The 21,382-nt window shown below is 37.8% G+C and overlaps 2 protein-coding genes across 3 annotated transcripts in view; one reads left to right on the top strand and one right to left on the bottom strand.

The window, feature by feature from the left end:
- grid2 (glutamate receptor, ionotropic, delta 2) overlaps positions 1-21,382 on the top strand; it is a 2,355,570-nt gene that overhangs the window by 488,463 nt on the left and 1,845,725 nt on the right. For both annotated transcript variants that reach the window (XM_028802162.2, XM_051927734.1), the window contains exon 2: positions 10,309-10,464. In XM_028802162.2, coding sequence (XP_028657995.1) covers positions 10,309-10,464 — 156 coding nt within the window. The remainder of the gene's footprint in view (positions 1-10,308; positions 10,465-21,382) is intronic.
- LOC127527824 (uncharacterized) overlaps positions 1-21,382 on the bottom strand; it is a 957,746-nt gene that overhangs the window by 311,075 nt on the left and 625,289 nt on the right. The window lies entirely within an intron of this gene.

Below are 21,382 nucleotides of genomic sequence, written 5' to 3'. Positions count from 1 at the left end.
AATCCATGTCTTACTTTTGATGAGCTTTCTATGGGTGTGCCTATTGATGCCTAGTCTACTGGGTTTAGTGCAGATGTGACGTACCTCCATTGCGAGGGCTGTGAGTGCTTCCTTATCACTGTAACTCTGTTGGCAACAAAGGTGTTGTAGCGTGCACTTTAATTTCCATGTTTGATGGGTCTCCATCAAACACTGGGACCTTTCTATACGGCACACGAGATACTTTTGTCTTATTTTGATGTTCATAATGTTGTTGGCAAGGCTCATATTTACTTTTGTTTCTATACAAAGACCTACAAATACTTGTCTCATATTGGTCTTCATTCATCTCGTCTGGTTTTTCAGGAACATTATAAGGATTTGGTTTACTTGGAATGTGGCTGCATCCTTTAAGAATTCTCAATTTTGCATTGGATTCTGCAATTGCAGCTTCTAATGCCAGCTGATCTCTTTTAGTCTTTAGATGTGCTTCTTCAAATTCTCCTTTGGCTCTCAATTGTGCCTCTTCAGATTCTCTTTGGCTCTTGACCATGCCGCTTCCATATCTAGAGCCTTTTGCCTTTTTGCAACCTCAGCGTGAGTAAGCAGTACTATGTGCACCGCTTCTTGTGCCCTGATGGCACTAACAGAGGTAGCTGCTGAACTTGTTTGACTTTTAGTTTTTCCAGAGACTTAAGAGACACTGTTAGCAGAGGTGATATCGTTGATAATTCTGTACCCCTTGAACTAGTTTGGAGAAGCGGGAGGCTGCTTGGGGAGGCTTTTATTTGACATGTTTCTGTAACCTCTTCCATTGTCTTTCCAAGAAATGCATGTAAAGTCTTCAGTTAAGCAACAAAATGCTTACATTGCCCTTTTCGTTCATATTCGTTGTTTTGCACAGAGAATAATTAATCGCTTAGCCTTCTATATTCCATTCTCAATGTGTAAAAATCTGTCTCAATAATTGTGTTTATTTTTCCACAGTTAGATAATTTTTTTCTTAAATCCTTATGTACTTCATCAAGTTGGATAACTGTCCAAATGTTTTGTTTATTTCCAACTGAAGATCAACACTTGGGGCCTCATGCATAACGCTGTGCGTAGAATTCACACTTAAACATGGCGTACGGACAAAAGTTAAAATGTGTGTACGCACAAAAAAAAATCAGATGCAGAAAACCGTGCGTAAGCCAACTTCCACACACTTCCGCTACATAAATCCGGTCTGCATGAAATGTAACGATTGTGCATGTGTCTGCCGCCCCTCCCTGACTCCTCCCAGAATTACGCCTCTTTGAATATGCAAATCAATATAAATATTCCCTTAAGTTTAGCGTTCTGTGAAAAGACAATAGCAAAAGCATGGAGAAAACAGAAGAATATCAGCGAATGCCAAGTGGAGGCAAGGGGAAATGTACTATTTGTTGGTTTAAGCCAGTGTTTCCCAAACTCGGTCCTGGGGAACCACTATGGCTGCAGGTTTTTGTTCCAACCAGCTTCTGTTTTTAATTGAACTCCTGGGCTAATTAAGTGAACTGATATTTCCCAGTTCTGTGTTTAGGGAACAATATAGAAATTAGAAAACTAAGTTTGCTAAAAAAAAAAAAATTTTAATGTGCCAAGCAGTTATATAGGAATAATGCATTTTTTTTCTTTTTAACAGCATTTTCATCTTGATTTTCATTCTACTTTTCTAGGTCTTCTAATTGTTTAATTAATCCATTATTTACTCATTAGTGGGTCGGTTGCTAAAGTACTTGCAGCCTTTGATTATTTAGTGTTGTTTGCCTGCGTATCTGCTCTGCTCGTTTTAAATTGTCATTATTAAGATACAACAAAGGGGGAAAAACTGCACAGAGAAAGGGCAAAGTATAATGAAATCAACAAAAGAGAGTTAAGCATTTAAATCTATAGCAAAAGCAGAAATATTTCTGAATCTCTTATAAATGTAAAAATCATGCTGCTATGCTTTTCTGAATGTCGAATAAAAGAAAAAAAAAACAGCTAATTAAATGAGATCAGTGCTATCAGGTGTTGTCACTGATTAGGAATCCGGTTGGAACAAAATCCTGCAGCCACAGGGTCACCAGGACCAAGTTTGGGAAACACTGGTTTAAGCAGTTGTATAAACAAAAGGAGGTTGATCAAAAGTTCAAGTTCAGAAAGTCGCACAGTGCCTGAAATAAAAAAGAAGTGGATAGATATCAAAGTTGCCATGAGTCGTAGCCCACCGTCTGAGTGGCATATGGAAGCTTATTAGGGTACAGAGAAAAGAAGAAAAAAAACAGGGACACAGTGGGGAAAAAAAGCTGGAAATGTCAACTTTAATCTCGAGATTTCCATTTTAATCAAGAAGTTTATTTTGTCATTAAAGCAGAACATCATAAACTTAATCTTAAAATCTTTTAACTTAACAGTTTCTCAAATCCCATCGTAACTAAAGTAGCACATTAAATGCTTCGTATTCTATTTGTTCTTCCATGTGTGTGAATCACTACTTTCTTCTTAAATGGGCTTTCTCTTATGCAGACAGGACACAGAATACATTACATTCATGATATTACAGCTCTCTGAACAATTTCAATACTAAGATGTATGCTTGATATAATTTTCATGATGAAATAAATTAAAGCATGTGTTAAACATGGGGCCACAGTGACGCAATGGTAGCGATGAGCTGGCGCTCCATCCAGAGATTGTTCCTGCCTCTTGCAAGATGCTTTCTGCACCGTGCATGACCCTCGATTAAATAATTTATCGCAGCAGTACTGTCTCTTTCAAACATACAATACTTTGATGGACGGAGTGATGGCTCTGAAGCTAGGGATATGCACTGGCAATCGGAAGGTTGCCGGTTCGAATCCCGTAAATGCCAAAAGGGACTCTGCTCTGTTGGGCCCTTCAGCAAGGTCGTTAACCTGCAATTGCTGAGCGCTTTGAGTAGTGAGAAAAGCGCTATATAAATGCAAAGAATTATTATTACTGACCCCCAATTCCTGTCCTTCCTTTTCTTTCTCCAAGTAACCAGTCGCCACAAAATCAGCTCTTTACTAAATGTGAAGCCATCTGTAAGCTTAGAACGCTGATTCTTCAAAACTTTTAAGGAACCTTTAATATATATTTGTAGTACATGTTTAATTATTCCATCAATCTATCCATCTAAGGTCTCGCCAGTCCCAGCAAGCATACAGCGTGAGGCAGGATCAATCTCTGAACGGCACGCCAGTTCATCGCTACCGCTGTCCACCGTATCCACACATTTAATAACAGTATACTTTATTTAAATGAAGTTAAAAATGTATCTGTATAATGTAATATATGTACTTTACTGCATTTCAACTGAAAAATAATATCAAGAGCTCTAAGAAGATAGCACCTGGAAATCTATATCGAATTAGAAGCCAGTCGTCATCATCTGTAAATACACGCTCTCTTCTATTCAATTTAATTGAATTCCTTTATTGTTATTGTATGGTGCAATGAGATTCAATATGCAAATCCTCCATAAACGTATTTTCCTATACAATGGTAAAATAACAACAACAAAAACAATAATAATAATAATAATACAATAAAAAACAATAAAAAATATACACTATGAAAGCATAAGTGGCTCAGGTTGTGCAATATTACAACTGTAATCCATATTTACAGTGAGGTAATTGTACTTATAAGTACAAACAGTTCTACCAGGAACACTTGATGGACTGATTGAGTTCGTTTATATCTCTTGGGATGAAACTGTTTCTGAACCGCGAGTTTCATGCAGGAAAGGCTCTGAAGCATTTGCCGAATGGGAGAGTTCAAATAGATTGTGCACATGGCTGATGAAGCGTGTGCTAGAAGCTGTACCACGATAATTCTCTCCGCTCTTGACACAATCTGTGGTAGAGCTTTCCGATCAGCTGCTGTAGCACTATGATTCCACACTCAGATACATTGGATTACAATACTCAGTGGTACACTGGGAGTAACAACGCTAAAGCAGCTATAGTATTTGCAATAGTTTGGCCATTCCGTGCACCATTATATGGTTACAGGTTGATTACAATCAGATGCCTTAAACTAAAAAATGATATGCGGTTAATGTCAGTACATTTGATAAAACCACGTCAAGGATGTGAATCTAAAAGTAAAGGGAAGCCACCTAGGAACAGTAGCACTGCTTTGATGCTGGGTGCCGCCAGTTTGCAAAACCGAGCCGAAAACTTGCGTATGCTATGGTTTGAGCTGGCGTGAGAATGTGCGTGGCTTTATGCCAAGTTTAGTTTTTCTACATCGTGATGTGAGTGTGGAAACGAGCGTACACAACATTTTTGTGTGTATGCACAATTTATACATGATCCCCTAGTTCTGAAGGGTTGGCCAGTAACAAGCGTCCAGAGAAGATTAACCTTGGCTGCAGTGGTACGGTGAGCTGCTTGCTGTCGTCATGGAGATGATTTTCCTCTGTTGCGTCACAGTTGTCTGGATGACCATTCAAGCTTCCATGTGGAGTTTGATAACCCCTCGGGCTTCTGTGTGGCAATGTCATGTCGATCATGCATGAGGACCTGCTCCCTTTAAAGTATTCAAGCTCCTTTATCTTAGTTTATACAGTCACACAAGGAGCACTACCAGTTTCCTCAAATGTTCAACTCCAATCAAACGACAAAGATTAAAAGTACCTGTCGAGTTTTTCAAATTGTCGTTGTTTCCTTCTGTCGCGGACCAACGTCAGGCTTAAACAGGCTGGTTTTAAACTCTTAGTGTAACTGCTGGTAGGTTAGTCTCTCAGTTCAAAAATTTATTTTAAAAGATTTTGTGAAAATTCAAACTATTTCACACAAGAATAAAGAAAAAGGTTGTTACACACTGTGCTGCATGAATCACTGTCTCGCACCCCAAAACACGAGGCTGAGTCTCAGTACTTTAGCAAAACCAGCTTTATTCATCTTAAAACAGGAACAGCAGGGTTATTTATTGCAGCTGGAGCTATCACTCTCCTATACACAGACACAGCAAACGGGCATAGTCGGGGCCAGGTCAGTGGTAAAGTTATACTGTTTCTTGCATCACCCATCGGCGACATGCGTGTATAGCACGATCTCGATCGAATCGTAGTTGTTTCTGCGGTACTTTGTTGCTGCGCTGTGAACCTTCAGTTGCTTCCGCGATGGACAAGCAGTCCACCGCAGATTCAGCAGTTGCGCTTTGGCGTGTTGTCCTGTTGTGGGGGGGGGGGGTTTCCTTTAGCTGTTCTTGTCAAACTTCAGTTGTTTCTATACTTAAAGATGCTTTACTTCGCCTTCATTACACTCTAAATGTACGCAACTGCACATTCAGTAGAGCACGTTGCATTACATACTATTGAGCACGTTAAGGCACGGTTTAAAACCACGTGCGCTCAATGCCTTACTTATGGCAAGACAGGTCACTAATTGAGACAAATATCTAGTCAGAGACAAGAAATAGTTAGAATATACCAATTCAATTCAGCTTGTGGGGGGTTATAAGAACCTCTCTTAGATTATCCCCATTTTTATAGGCAAACGTTTAACATAACCTAGCAAACACTTCTATCTACTTGACACAACCTAAATAACTAGCAAATGGCTCTTACATTGGGACTTCATTTAATATTGTTTCCTCTACTTTTTATACTGGTTAAATTGTATGCATAATAGGCAAAACTAATTGTTTGTTGTTCTTTTTATCTTTCCACGAACATATATAATCTTTATAGATAATCTTTATCTTTATAGATATTTATTAGGATACGTTATATTCACTGACCCTGCTTATTCCAATTTGGGGCTATAGGTAGGCAGGGTTTCAGAGTTAGGTTAAGTATCAACCTATCAGTATATCACATGCCACAGTGACTCACACAACCATACAAACTCACACCCAGCTAATTCAGAGTCACAAACTAACAGCGTGTTTGACAAAACAAGAAAAAAAAATGCTGTGGGACTAAACCTAATATCTAATCAAAAAGAAAGCCTCAAGAACATCGCTGAAAATTTACTGTATCTCAAAGATTCCTTCAATGATGCACTTGTTAAACATTTTATATTCACAATTTTTGATAACCACAAATAGTATGTTGCCATTTTATGTACCAGTGACCCAATGACATCGTCCACAATCACCACTGGTCAGGTAAAGCAACTGTAATGATATGAGTGCACTCTAAATATTGAAAAGTGTGTGAGCCCTCCAAAATACCCAGAAAAATAACCCAAGACATTCTCTAGCTTGCCTAAAGAAAGGCCTAACCCCAGGCAGCCTGACCCCAAACTCCACAGACAACCTTCAGCCTGCACTGGCCCAACATGGTGAATTGGCTTTAAAAGCTCAAGAAATAACTTATATTTCCCAAAATATATTACATATTCTCAACAAGGGAAATAAACCCTAAAACCTCAGGCTTGAGTGACAAGTAAAAGCAAAAACTGTTACATTAAGGCAACAGTGTTTAAAAATGAAAAAGAAAAGAAATGCTAGAAGAACAATAGGGATTGCGGGTATTGTCTTTGATTAGGTTGAATAAACATTGCTATAAAACTGGCTTTTAATTTGTGAAATCTTTTGTTTCTAATATTTATTTTAAACATAAAAAAATACCAATAAAGATGCTCCTCCTGTGTTTACAAGTGCTAGGCCAGTATTCAGGACAAACCTTCAAAATATTAACACATTCTCTTGCAGAGTTTCTGTGAAGTCGAATCTGTGAGTATAATTATATATATTGTAAATAAAATGGATGCTTGGTGGCACTATTGCCCACCTTTTCCCCAACAGACAGACGCTCTGGACACAGGCTAAAAGCACTAAGAAGACTTTTAATCTATACTAACAAAAGGCAAAGCCCTCACTGACTCACTCACTCACTCACTCACTGACTGACTGACTCATTTATCACTAATTGTCCAACTTCCCGTGTAGGTGGAAGGCTGAAATTTGGCAGGCTCATTCCTTACAGCTTACTTACAAAAGTTAGGCAGGTTTCATTTCGAAATTCTACGCGTAACGGTCATAACTGGAACCACTTTTTTGTCCATATACTGTAATAGACTGCAGCTCGATGGCTGTGGGAGGCGGAGTTGCGTATCGCGTCATCACGCCTCCCACGTAATCACGTGAACTGACTGTGAACGCAGTACGTAGAAAACAAGGAAGAGCCCCAAAGAGTGCTGAAGAAAACATTCATTACACAATTGAGAAGGCAGCGAAACAATAAGAAGCGAGCGAGTGAAGCATACAAGCATATTCATAAGTGCAGCTACTGCGGAAACAAAGCACGGTGTAAACCGTAAGTTTAAATTAAGTTTATAGAAACGCTCCCGCTGCCGTTTGCAATACCATATTCGCGACATACAAGTTTAATGAGAAGACACGAGGTATAAACGAGACTTTGGATCACTTTGTAACGGAGTTAAAATTGCTGTAGCGAGAAACTTTTAAGTGCCGGGTCTTAGCTAACATTAAATAAAGCCGTGGACATCGCAACATCACACAAGAGAGCGGCTCACGTGAACTGACTGAACACAGCACGAGTAATCACTTTGATGAATCAAACCTGTTCAAAAAACACATTTCACAATTGATAATGTAGGAAAAGAATGTGAAGTGACTGATGCATACAGACATTTTCATGAGTGCAGGTACTTCGGAAACAAAGCACCGTGTACACCTAAAGTTTAAATTAAGTTCATAGACCTACAAAAGGTTGCCATTGATTTGAGGCAAGATTGCTTTTCTCCTGTACAACTATACGTTGCATTCTCAACAGTAAGCTTGCACGGCTTGGTCATATTACAACCAGAGTGCTGAACTGACAACGTGGTATACAAAGAGAACTATAACAATCGTAATAAACGAACAATAAAACAGTGGAGAACCCGTGGATTAAATAAAAAGGCTGCTTCCTTGGCGAAGCAAGGAAAAAGGATGTCCTTATATGGCGTTCGTTTATAAAGCAGCGGAGAACCTGTGTAAAGGCTGCTTCACAAAAAAACAGCAGAGCGCCTTATATGAGCAGGCAGTCAGCTAAAGAAGGGAATCAATAAATAACTATAATCGTAATAAATGAACAAAAAATAGCGGAGAATCCGCGGATTACATAAAGGAAATGGGTACCTGAACAGAAAAATGAGTCTCAAATAGCTATAACACAATAACTATAACAATCGTAATAAACAAACAATAAAACAATACAGAACCGCTAAGCAAGGAGAAAGGACGGCCTTATATGGCGTTCGTTTATAAAACAGCGGAGAGGCTGTGTAAAGGCAGCTTCACAAAAAACAGATCCTTAACAAATTGTTATGGGTATATTTTCCCTCAATTTAAAAAGGTTTTCTTTTCTTCTTAATAAAAATTTAAAAGCAGTAGATATGTATATATATATATATATATATATATATATATATATATATATATGTGAATGTATGTATCTATATATGTATGTCTATATATATATATATATATGTAGATATGTATATATATGTGAATATATATGTAGATATGTATATATATATATGTAGATATGTAAATATGTATATGTATATATATGTGTGCATGTATGTATGTATGTATATGTATGTATGTGTATATGTAGTATATATGTATATGTGTGTGTGTATGTATGTGTGTATATGTATGTGTATGTATATGTTGATATGAGTATATATATATATGTATATATATGTGGATGTGTATATGTATATGTATATATATATATATATATGTATATATATGTATATGTAGATATGTGTATATATATATATATATATATATATATATATATATATATATATATACATACATATATATGTTTACATAACCTCTTTAATACACTACTTCTCCGCTGCGAAGCACGGGTATTTTGCTAGTAGTAATATAATAGTGCCTCCAAAGCACCACAACCACAATAAACACAACAGTAAAGTAATATTAATTGCTAATTTCTCCTTCACACCTCCCAGCAAGCTCTATCCTACTACCTCCCAACTCTGGCTTGCCTGCTGGGTTTCCACTAGTCCTTTGTATAGTCTTTGACATGGAAGTGCTTCTATTCTTCCTCCCCCGTGACTTGCCCGCACTTCCGGGTCAGCTGGAGAATTCAGGTTTTAATCAGCCCAGAAGTACTTCGGGGCTTCTGTTGTCATAGTCCATTAGTACAATTTTTTCTCCCACCAACTTCCCACAGTGTCCCTTGGCGGTATCTCTATAATAAAAAAAACTTGGGTCGAGACGTGATCATCTCGGAAGACACTTTGACATCCCGCGAGAGACACCTTAACGTCCCGTGAGACAAAGCAGTGAGACAAAAGTACAGGATTTTAAATGATCAACGTGCAGCACGACAAGCAGAACACACAGCTCGGCATCAGCAGGCCAGCAGCTGATCCGTCCGCATCTCCTTAGCGTGCTATCATCCCCCCCCCCCCCACCCCCACAACGTGAGCAGCAGAGACGCACAGTGGCTGACGCGTAGCGTGGGGCAGGGGGTGGGCGAACGAAGCAAGGACAGCTGCTGTACAGGCTTTTAAATGATCGACGCGCAGTGCGATAAGCAGAACACGCAGCTTGGTAGCAGCAGCAGCAAGCCAGCAGCTGATCCATCTGCATCTCCTTAGCGTGCATTCAGCCCCCCCCCCTTCACAACGTGAGCAGCAGAGGCGCAAAGCATGCCCATTGCTGGTGGGCGAGCGAAGTGAGCAGGGGGCTTTGCTCCCTAGTGTATATATATATATATATATATATATATATATATATATATATATATATATATATATATATATATATATATTCAATGTTACTTTCCAGTGGTTTCTTGCCTGCCTATCCTAAATGATGTCAACTTTTTTGGTTGCTCTTAAAATTTTTCAGAAGTACATTTCTAACACATTTAAAGCACTATAACTACAGTGTTTTTACTTTGCATTATTTTATTGCCTTGTTATATTTTTCTGAGACTGAAGTTGGCATCATTAAGTCTGACATAATAAACCAAATGAATCTTTTTTTGGTCCTTAAACAAAACTGTAAGACTGTCTTCCTAGAAAAAATGTAGGGTATAATTCACATTTCTGATGGGTCTACAAATCGTATCTGTTATTTTGATTGATAAATATGGTTTTCAAATAATAAATAAACTAAGCACCCTCTCTTTTTCTGCCATATTTCCCAGGATCTCGGAGTTTCAGCTTTAAATTTAACACAGTAAAATGAAACGTTTTGCTGTATGTCTCTGAGTGTCCTTCGAAAATGTATCTTCAAGCTGCCTTCATCTGTAATAAACAATATTTCTTCTTTTTTATCCCTGTCCATTTCCAGGGGCAATTTTTGATGAATCTGCCAAAAAGGATGATGAAGTATTTCGCTTGGCAGTGGCCGACCTCAACCTTAATGAGGAAATCTTATCAACAGAGAAAATCACTTTTTCTGTGACATTTGTGGATGGAAACAACCCATTCCAGGCTGTGCAGGAAGGTAGGATATTCAAGCATGTTTTATCTTCTTTCATCAAGCAGTACTGACTATAAAAGAACTCATTTACATTAAATAGGGTTGTGGAAATGGTGACAGAGCACACCTGAAATTCACACACATTTGCCTTTTTGTCAGGTACACCACTATTTTTGTGTGAAAGGCTGTTTTTATTCTCCAGAACTCTTCCAGCTTTACTCTGAACTCATGACATTTGTTTCTTGGAGAGATAAACCATTTACTGTATATCCCTTAAGGAATATTTTCATTGTGTCCTACAAAACATTTGTTTTAAAAATATTTGTATGTCTTCCAAATATTAGCTGAACAACACAATGAAAGGAAGGTTAGTTTTAAAGTGGGTGTTTCTGACGTGTCTAGTATAAAAGATGCCCTTGAATAATGCATTTTTGTTTGAAACAGATTTCTGGTTTCTTGAACAATGAGTCCAAATGACTGTGTTTTATTACTGTATGTGTAATTTAGAAAATAGTGTCCGGGTTTGAAATCCCACATATTTTTTACCTAGTACAGATGGCATGCTGCACACATGTACATGACAATGTAAGGCTGTGTTGTGTTATTTTAAATGTAAGTCTAATTAATAACGAAAGCTTATTTGTAAGTATTTTACATTACTCATTGTTTATTATGCCAAATATGAACACAGTCAATTGTATGGTTTATAGAAAAAAGTAATTCAAGTAAAGTCATATTTCAGGAATCACTTTGTGACTTAAGTATAAAATTAAACTGCGTTTGTTTTTATTGTCTTATTTCTTTCATAAGCCACTTGTGATGATAATTGACAGAAAGCAGTTATTTTTCCTATAATTGGAGTTCTAAACTTTTTTTGAAAGAAACTTATTTTTAAATTAAGTAACAGTTGTTGACAGAATAAGATTATTGAGGGCCTTAATGTGATGTGTGGGAAATTTTGGCAACTTAAGAGAAAGTGCTGAATCCTTCAAACACAGCTAATTTTAGTGTATATATGTTATATAGGAACAGGTATCCAAGGTTGAGTAAATAGAATTTTCTTTTTCTATATTGTTTATGTAAATTCTTTTATTTAATGTATGTAATAGCAAACTGTTAGTGCTGTCCAACTTTCTCAACACTATCTTTACAAGGAATTGTAAATGATTTGCCTGTTTTATTTAAGCCTTTTTTCAGGTGCATTCACATTGTAGTAAAAGGGACCCCCCCTCATTCCAGGTAGCCTAAGGTCAAAATGTAGAGTTCCAATTTAGTGTGCAAAATTTTATTGAGATTGGATTAAGGGTGTGGAATTGTATAAGGAAGCAGCACAGGCTCACACATGCTCACATTGTACGTAGAAGTTATATATATGAAGGATGGTCAGACAAGCTAGTGAAGTTGAAAAAATATCTTATTTATGTATAGGAAGAGGAAACAAATATAGAACTGATGTCAGAGGACCGCCTTGAAAATGAGATTGATTGTGTCATTATGAAAACGTCCATCTCCCCTTGTTTTACCAGTCAAAATTAAATCCACATTTAATAGTAAACTATTGGGATTGTTGATTTTACCCTGATTTGATTTCATTAATTCCCCAAGCATTGCCTAAAACACAAAGTACTATTGTGAAATGACCATCATTTGGCAAACACATTTAGCAAAGATTTTAATGTTATGGATGACTGGATTGAGAGAGAAGAACAGTGTGCACCAGGCAGTAATAAGCAAGGATGAATTGTGCTTTGCTCACACACTGTTCAGAATTTACCAGAATATATATTTTCTTTTTACAATAATGTTAAACACAACTGCTCTGTGAATAATGTATTAACTGAATTATTCACTTTAATTAATTGTTAATAGTTAGTGTACAACTAATAGTATACACATTTTACATAAAGTACATCTTTAATGTTGGCAGTTCCTCAAAATGAATCACTCTTTAATATTTCCATTCTTCACTTGATGTTGCAGAGGTTTTTTATTGAGATTAAATAACACCATATAAGATTCAGAATCACACCCATAAAGGTTCTTAGCAGACATAAAAACTTTCATTCTCATGAAATTGTATTGCTGAATGACAGGAGATAAAATTCTGTTGCATCCTTCATATTATAAGAAGTGCAAACTGTTTAATCCTACAGTATTTTTAATATAGTGTTATTAATAGCATGCATCATCATAAGAAGCTTTACAGAGTACCATAGAAACATGCTTACCATTGTATAGATGTATTGAGTTAATCAATAGTACCCAACAAAAGAATGATAATATATACAGTACAGTATTGATAAATTATCTCTTTCATCAGTCAGTCATTGTCCAACCCGCTATATCCGAACACAGGGTCACGGGGGTCTGCTGGAGCCAATCCCAGTCAACACAGGGCACAAGGCAGGAACAAACCCCAGGCAGGGTGTCAGCCCACTGCAGGGCACACACACACACACCAAACACACAGTAGGGACAATTTAGAATCGACAATGCACCTAACCTGCATGTCTTTGGACTGTGGGAGGAAACCGGAACACCCAGAGGAAACCCACGCAGACATGGGGAGAACATGCAAACTCCCTGCAGGGAGGACCCGGGAAGCAAACCCAGGTCTCCTTACTGTGAGGCAACACTCTTTCATTGTGCTTGATACAATTAATAGTATTGACAAAAGAAAAGAAAACATGCATACCAAAAACAAAAGAGGAAAAAATAAATCCTGTTCCTAGTCTGTTGTGGTTCTTTATTTTTCATCCATCAGTATTCCATTTTAGAGTTTTAGGGAGTCCAAACCTACTCCCACAGTATCATGTACAAGACAAGAACCAATTCTGTTCAGGGTTATAAAATATTTTGGAAAGGTTTTAAGAAAGTTCCAAGTAGACTATGAATTCATTACTTTTTCAAACTGGACAGTGAAATTAAGAGGGGCAAAAGTACAGAGAAAAGAATTACAAACAGTCACATAGTTCAGAATGAAATTGTTGCTTGTCTAGGTAACACAGTTTTTCTCCAGATTTAAAAGTCTTATGCCAGTGTTTGCATGCTTTGATTGTGAATATTGAGTAGGAGCTTGAGCTGTTTTTTTATTTGATTTTAATTTTAGGTCATGAAAAAATACCAATACATTTTATTTTCTAAGAAGTGGTTAATGCTTTTTATTCCCCAGTGGTCTTGGGTCACTTGAGGCTATATTACACTATGTTCAAAAGCACAGAACCACCAGGGTATTTTAAACAGTTATTTTAAAATTAGAAATTTAAAGTCAGTCATGAGATAAATGTATATGAAAGTACCATCGTGCATGAGTTTGCTATTCAGAAGTGCACATAGGAGCACTGGTAAAAAATCCAAGCTGTCTGACCCTACCACAGCAAGATCAGTGGCATGAACCCAGTGAAAAAAAGATCTGGATGAACTGAATGAAACACAGACATGGCACAAAAGTTAACTGAAGGCATATGTAATGAGAAGTGCATTCACCAAAGAAATTGTAAAAAATAGGCATGGAGACATTCACAAGTAAACTTCAGAAAAATAGTTGAAAACAAGCAGACAAAATAACGCTAGACTGCAAAAAATCCAAATTAAAACAAGCAACCAATAAGCCATTGGACCAGTCTGGGTAAGCTCAACTAAAGGCTGTTACATAGGTAGCAACATACAATACTCCAGTGAAGTCCTTCTTGGCTTTATTTCTCCTTCCTCATGTTATGTGTCTGCTGTACAAAAAGTGATGCCCAACAAAAGCCACTGACAATTTTAAATTTAAAAAATAATTATGTTTACAATTGCTTTGCAGGATTCAGGCCCTCCAGGGAAAACCAGAGACACTTAACTGCATAATTACCCAGAAAGATGTATGCTTGTATTTGTTTATGTGTAACACCATCCCTTAGTCTTTTTCACCGTCTTATTCCTTACAAGCCTGAAGGGCAGGTCCTTGGGTAATTAGGGAAGTAATCTTTGGCATCTATTCAGCTAGAACTCGTGTTACTAATTTATATTAGCAGTGACACCATCAACGTGAGTATACTTGAATTAATAGCTCCTTAATTTTCTAAACATTATAAAAAAATACCAAGTAATATGCACAACTTGGCATGAGAATCTAAATAAAAATATATTACAATAATACACTGTTTTAGATATGAAACACAACATTAACTTTACCAAAGCATAATAACAGTATATATTTGCCAAGCAAGTGTTGTCATTAGCAAAACTACTCATGCTCTTATACAAATCTTCTTCTGTTTCCTCCTCTTCAACTTTTCCAACTTCTGTGTGGGCTCAATGTGATTGATCATCTTTCTCCATACAGCTTGTTCCTGCACCTCCTCCCCAGTCAAACCCTTTACCGTCAGATCTTCTTTTACTTTATCCATCCACCTCGATTTTGGCCTCCCTCACTTTCTCTTCCCCTGCACTTCCATTCCCATCAGTTTTTTGCCCACATATTCATTGCATCTCCTCATCACATGCTCACACCACTTCAACCTACTTTCTTAGGTATCTCTTCCACTTTTGTTTTACCTCTGATTGGCTCATTTCTTATCTGTCATTTTTTGTAACTCCACATATCCATCTCAACATTATCATTTGTGATACATCTAACTTCTTCTCCTGCACTTCCTTTACTTCTCATGTTAAAGCTCCATACATCATTTCTGGTTTTACTACTGTCTTACAGACTTTACCTTTAACCTTTGCCTTATTTCTTTGATCACACAATACTTCTTATACAGTGCATCTGGAAAGTATTCACAGTGCATCACTTTTTTCACATTTTGTTATGTTACAGCCATATTCCAAAATGGATTAAATTCATTTTTTCCCTCAGAATTCTACACACAACACCCCATAATGACAACGTGAAAAAAGTGTACTTGAGGTTTTTGCAAATTTATTAAAAATAAAAAAAACTGAGAAATCACATGTACATAAGTATTCACAGCCTTTTCTCAATACTTTGTTGATGCACCTTTGGCAGCAATTACAGCCTCAAGTCTTTTTGAATATGATGCCACAACCTTGGCACACCTATCCTTGGCCAGTTTCGTCCATTCCTCTTTGCAGCACCTCTTAAGCTCCATCAGGTTGGATGGGAAGCGTCAGTGCACAGCCATTTTAAGATCTCTCCAGAGATGTTGTCCTGAAGCCACTCCTTTGATATCTTGGCTGTGTGCTTAGGGTCGTTGTCCTGCTGAAAGATGAACTGTTGCCCCAGTCTGAGGTCAAGAGCGCTCTGGAGCAGGTTTTCATCCAGGATGTCTCTGTACATTGCTGTAGTCATCTTTCCCTTTATCCTGACTAGTCTCCCAGTCCCTGCCACTGAAAAACATCCCCACAGCATGATTCTGCCACCACCATGCTTCACTGTAGGGATGGTATTGGCCTGATGATGAGCAGTGCCTGTTTCCTCTAAACGTATGCCTGGCATTCACACCAAACAGTTCAATCTTTGTCTCATCAGACCAGAGAATTTTCTTTCTCATGGTCTGAGAGTCCTTCAGGTGCCTTTTGGCAAACTCCAGGCGGGCTGCCATGTGCCTTTTATTAAGGAGTGGCTTCCGTCTGGCCATTCTACCATACAGGCCTGATTGGTGGATTGCTGCAGAGATGGTTGTCCTTCTGGAATGTTCTCCTCTCTCCACAGAGGACCTCTGGAGCTCTGACAGAGTGACCATCGGGTTCTTGGTCACCTCCCTGACTAAGGCCCTTCTCCCCCGATCGCTCAGTTTAGATGGCCGGCCAGCTCTAGGAAGAGTCCTGGTGGTTTCGAACTTCTTCCACTTACGGATGATGGAGGCCCCTGTGCTTATTGGGACCTTCAAAGCAGCAGAAATGTTTCTGTAACCTTCCTCAGATTTGTGCCTCGAGACAATCCTGTATCGGAGGTCTACAGACAATTCCTTTGACTTCATGCTTGGTTTGTGCTCTGACATGAACTGTCAACTGTGGGACCTTATGTAGACAGGTGTGTGCCTTTCCAAATCATGTCCAGTCAACTGAATTTACCACAGGTGGACTCCAATTAAGCTGCAGAAACATCTCAAGGATGATCAGGGGAAACAGGATGCACCTGTTCTCAATTTTGAGCTTCATGGCAAAGGCTGTGAATACTTATGTACATGTACTTTCTCAATTTTTTAAATTTTAATAAATTTGCAAAAACCTCAAGTAAACTTTTTTCACGTTGTCATTATGGGGTGTTGTGTGTAGAATTCTGAGGAAAAAAATGAATTTAATCCATTTTGGAATAAGGCTGTAACATAACAAAATGTGGAAAAAGTGATGCGCTGTGAATACTTTCCGGATGCACTGTACCTTCTTCCAAATGTTCCATCCACACTGCACTCTATTGGTTATCTCTGCATCTAATTGTCCATCTTGGGAACCACTGATCTTGGATATTTAAATTTGTCCATTCTTTTAAATAGCTCTCTCTGCAGGCTAACTTCTGAATCATTAAACTTCATATATTCCTTCATCGTCCTATGCATATTTAATCCTTTGTCTTTAAAAGCCCATACCTCTCCACATCCTCTTTTCTGGTGCTACAAAACACAATGTCATCAGCAAAAAGCATGAATGGGGAATTGGTATTTTATCCTATGACTCAACACATCCATAACCAGATCAAAGAGGTAAGGACTTAAAGAAGATCCCTAGTGCAGACCTACTCTAACTGGGATCCTGTCTGTTACCCCTACCCTGCTTTTACTCCTCATAGATATCTTAGATAATCCTTGCATACAGTATATCTCTGGTATTCCCTTCGCTCTCGTGCACCTCCAGACCTCTTGATGTGGCACTCTAACAGAACCCTTCTCCAAAATAATAAACACCATTTGCAAACCTTTCTGTTTTTCTTGACACTTCCCTATGAGCTGTCTCAATACAAAGACTGTATCAGTTGTTCCTTCCCTATGGTTGTCTCTTCCATAAGCCTTCTCTCTATAACCCTTTCTCAATTTTTCATTGTGTGTGACATTAACTTTATCTCTATAGTTTCCATAATCCTGAATATCTTCTGCATTAGATCCCACAACACATCTACTCCCTCTTCTCCTAAACTCTTACATACTTCTGCTGGTATTTCTTCTGGTTGTGTTGCCTTTCCCTTTTTGTTTCTTTTCAGTGCCTCTTTTACTTCCTCCCTCCTTATTCTTGGCATTGGTCCTTCATTTTAAACTCCATCCCCAAATACTTCACTTGAATTTTTTTAATTTAACAGCTTTTCAAAGTATGACGACTTCCATCTATTTTTGATCCTATCATACTTACTCAAGACCACAACTTGATTAATTTTCATCTGCTTTGTTCCTACCCTTCACTATTCTAAAAATCATTCTCGTGCTCTCTTTTGTCTCAAATTCTTCATATACCGTGGTGGGTCTCATATCAGACAATGATGAGACTCACTACAGAGAGGAGATACAACACCTGGCACTATGGTGCTCTGCCAACAACCTCATCTTGAACACCAACAAGACCAAAGAGATCATTGTGGACTATAGGAGGTCCAGAAGAACAGGACATGCTCCTATATTCATACATGAGGAGGCTGTAATGTGTGTGGACAATATATAGGTTATATACTGTGGACAATATAATATGTTCTTGGGTATCCACATCACATCGGATCTGACCTGGTCTTTGAACACATCTCACCTGTTAAAGAAGGCCCAACAAAGACTCTTCTTCCTCAGGAAGGTGAGACATGCTGGATTCTCCTCTAGGCTGCTCACAAACTTTTACAGATCCGCTATAGAAAGCATTCTCTGTCACAGTATGACAGTGTGGTATGGCAGCTGCACAGCACAGGACAGAAAGGACTTGTCATGGGTTGTGAGAACAGCACAGGGGATCGTGGGAAGTTCTCTCCTAGACCTGAACTCTGTATATGCTGGAAGGGTGCAGAAGAAGGCCAAATGTATAGCTACAGATCTCACCCATCCGGGAAATGGACTGTTTGTACCACTGCCTTCGGGAAAATGGTACAAAAACATAAAAATACGTACCAGCAGACTGAAAGACAGCTTTTTCCACGAAGCTGTGAAGTCCATCTGCCCCTGCTGATACACACATATACATCTACCCCTAACCTGCCCCCCTGTAGTCATGCACACACACTTTCCCTCGTAATCAAACACACACACTCGTATTTCTCCCCTGCAGACCCACGCACACAGATCACTGGTCTCTGCAGATGTACTACCTCAGGAAAAGTCTGGACTTGATGATGTTTTATTGCTGCTGTCTTTTATATTTATTTTGTTTATTTTATTATTTATAGTGTATTGTGTATTTTAAGTATTCTGCCTTGAAGCTGAGTCCTACCAACAAAAAAATTTCTCTTTATTCCCTGGTGGGCTCCTTCCTGTCCTACCCAAAACCTCTAAACCTACTCATAATACAACTTTGCCATTCTTCTCTCACTATTCCTCCATACTCTCAAATGACTGCACCTCATTTAAAAAAAAATTCTAAACATGCTCTTAAGCACCTCCTCTTTTCATCCCCACCACTTTATCCTTGGTGATACTTATTTCTGTTTAATTCACCTGCTGATTCTGATCTCCAAGTCCATCCCAGTCCAATCACCAAGACTTTATGCCACACTGTCACAGTTTCCCCATTTATGACCTTACAATTCTTTATTTCTTCCAATTGAGAGCTTCTCTGGATATATTTCACTTTCTCTTCCTCCATTACTGAAACTCACAAGCTGATTTACTTTCTTTTGAAAACATGTATCAGCTTTTACCAAATCAGAGCATGTAAAAATCTACTATCCTCTTCCCTTCCCCATTTTTCTCCCAAATTCCTCACCCTTCTTGTACCCTCTCTATCATCTCTCTACTCTTTCATACATGTCCTTTCAGATCACTACTACTCTTCCTCACAGCCCACTTGAAGAGCATGTGCATAAATTACACCAACACTTACACAAATAATTGAAGGAAATAGAAGTCAATCAATGTTTACACTACACTAACCATCCTTATAAAATATACACAAAGTTGATTGGCAATATATGCCTTTGCAGGCCTTACAGACCTGTCTTTCTGGAAGACATAGCAAATCAAGTATTGGCCCCTTCGTTTGATTAATGCAAGCAAAAGAAATCAAAACACAACACAAACAATCATTGCCCAGATAGAAACAGTCACTCACAGTGTTCTGTGGGCCTTACTCTTTTAGGAAATCCTCAGTGAATTCACATCCTCTCATGATTGCCATTCCTTTCCTAACAACTTGGTAACTGGTAATAGTGCAAAGTTCCAAGCACAAATAACTGCTGTGTTCAGCCATAAAGAAACTAAACGCTTAGCACTCCAGTGACGGAATGCTGCATTTGCAGTGAAAACGTGTTGCTACACAACACTTAATTGTTGTCTACTTCTACATATAACAAAAATCTTCTGTCAGTTTTGTTGTGCTAATACTCCTTGCAGCTTCTCCCTCCCTTCTCCCTGCACATCATTCTTGTGACTTATGGCAGTTCCCAAGCCTTCTTCATTCCCATCGTTCTCTCTCTCTCTCTCTCTCTCTTTCTCTTACTCTTACTCTCTCTGTCTCTCACTCATCCCCCTGTCTTTTGACAGGAATTCCTGAAAACATTCTGTTTGCCAGAACACCCTCTGAACTTTTCTGTGCCTTACTAACTCACACTTGGTCTTTGCCAAATATCCTGCATGACTACCAACAGTTCTCTCTAGGAGACTTCTTCATTAAAACTTCTCTACCATAATTCTCCACAGGAACTCTCTGTGATACACTCAGTGTTAAACTCCTGCAAACACTCAGCTCTCATTTCAGACACTTGACCCCCTCCGCCCAGGTTTCACCAACAGCAAAGAAACAGTCGCGACTCAAGAACAGTTAAAATAGTCCAGTTCTGCTTTGTCATCATTGTTTCTAACTAATATTTTCTTCAATAAATATTTACCCTCTTGCAGAGTTTTTGGATTACATTTGGAACTGAATTAAAGCCAAATAAACTTTATTTCCCAAGACCTTTCTAAAGTGGGTGGATATCCAAATGATTTTTCAGTGTTTTGTTAATTTTCTTGTATATTTAGAAAATTCACAAATCTGTATGCAGCCCTTACAAGGATCTCTTATGGACTTCCTCTTGTAGTGGTTTTGAAATTACAATAAAGAAATACAGCCACACATAATGTAGATGTGTTGCTTGTTCTTTATCACTTATTCTAGAGCAAATTCAGTGCCCATTCTAAATTGTAAAATACTATAAAATAAAATACAAAATAGAAACTCACAAGCAATGTAAATTTGAATGGCTTAGACAAAGGTACAATCCTCAGAATAAAGAAAATATAAAAAGAAATATAACCTAAGAGTCAAGAAGAAATAGTGATTATAAGCATGCAGAGTAAGACAATATTTGTTTTAATGTTGAGAAACAGTATTTCTATTACAGTACATAGAATTTATGCATAATCATATAAGAATGTATCTGTGACCATTTTTTTATATTATGATAGTTTACAAATAACTGAGTTGTAAATAAATTGTAGATTATTAGCATGTTCGCTCTAAAAAATATGATATATACTGTATATATCATTATTGTAATATTTTACAAGCATTGTAAATATATTTATTAGGAAGCCAATAATTTTTGAACATGTATCTGATGCTACCAAGTGATTTGTTTAATGCTGGTGAGTGAACCTTGTAAATTTATTTAAACAAATCTTTAACATATAAAGCATAGCTAATTAAAGATAATACATAACAATCAAATATAGGAAGCTTGTTGACAGTAAAATGACAATTTATTAAAACTTTCCATGATAGAATGCATGTTGCAGAGCTTTTTTATTGAGATTAAAAAACACTTCATAAAATGAAGGGAAAAAATGAATGCCCCACCATCCTGCCTGAACAAGTGGTTTAAGAATAT

This window comes from Erpetoichthys calabaricus, chromosome 5, assembly GCF_900747795.2.
Source record: "Erpetoichthys calabaricus chromosome 5, fErpCal1.3, whole genome shotgun sequence".
NCBI lineage: Eukaryota > Metazoa > Chordata > Cladistia > Polypteriformes > Polypteridae > Erpetoichthys > Erpetoichthys calabaricus.
Note: the sequence above shows the minus strand (reverse complement) of the source record. Positions and strands in the feature narration are given on the sequence as shown.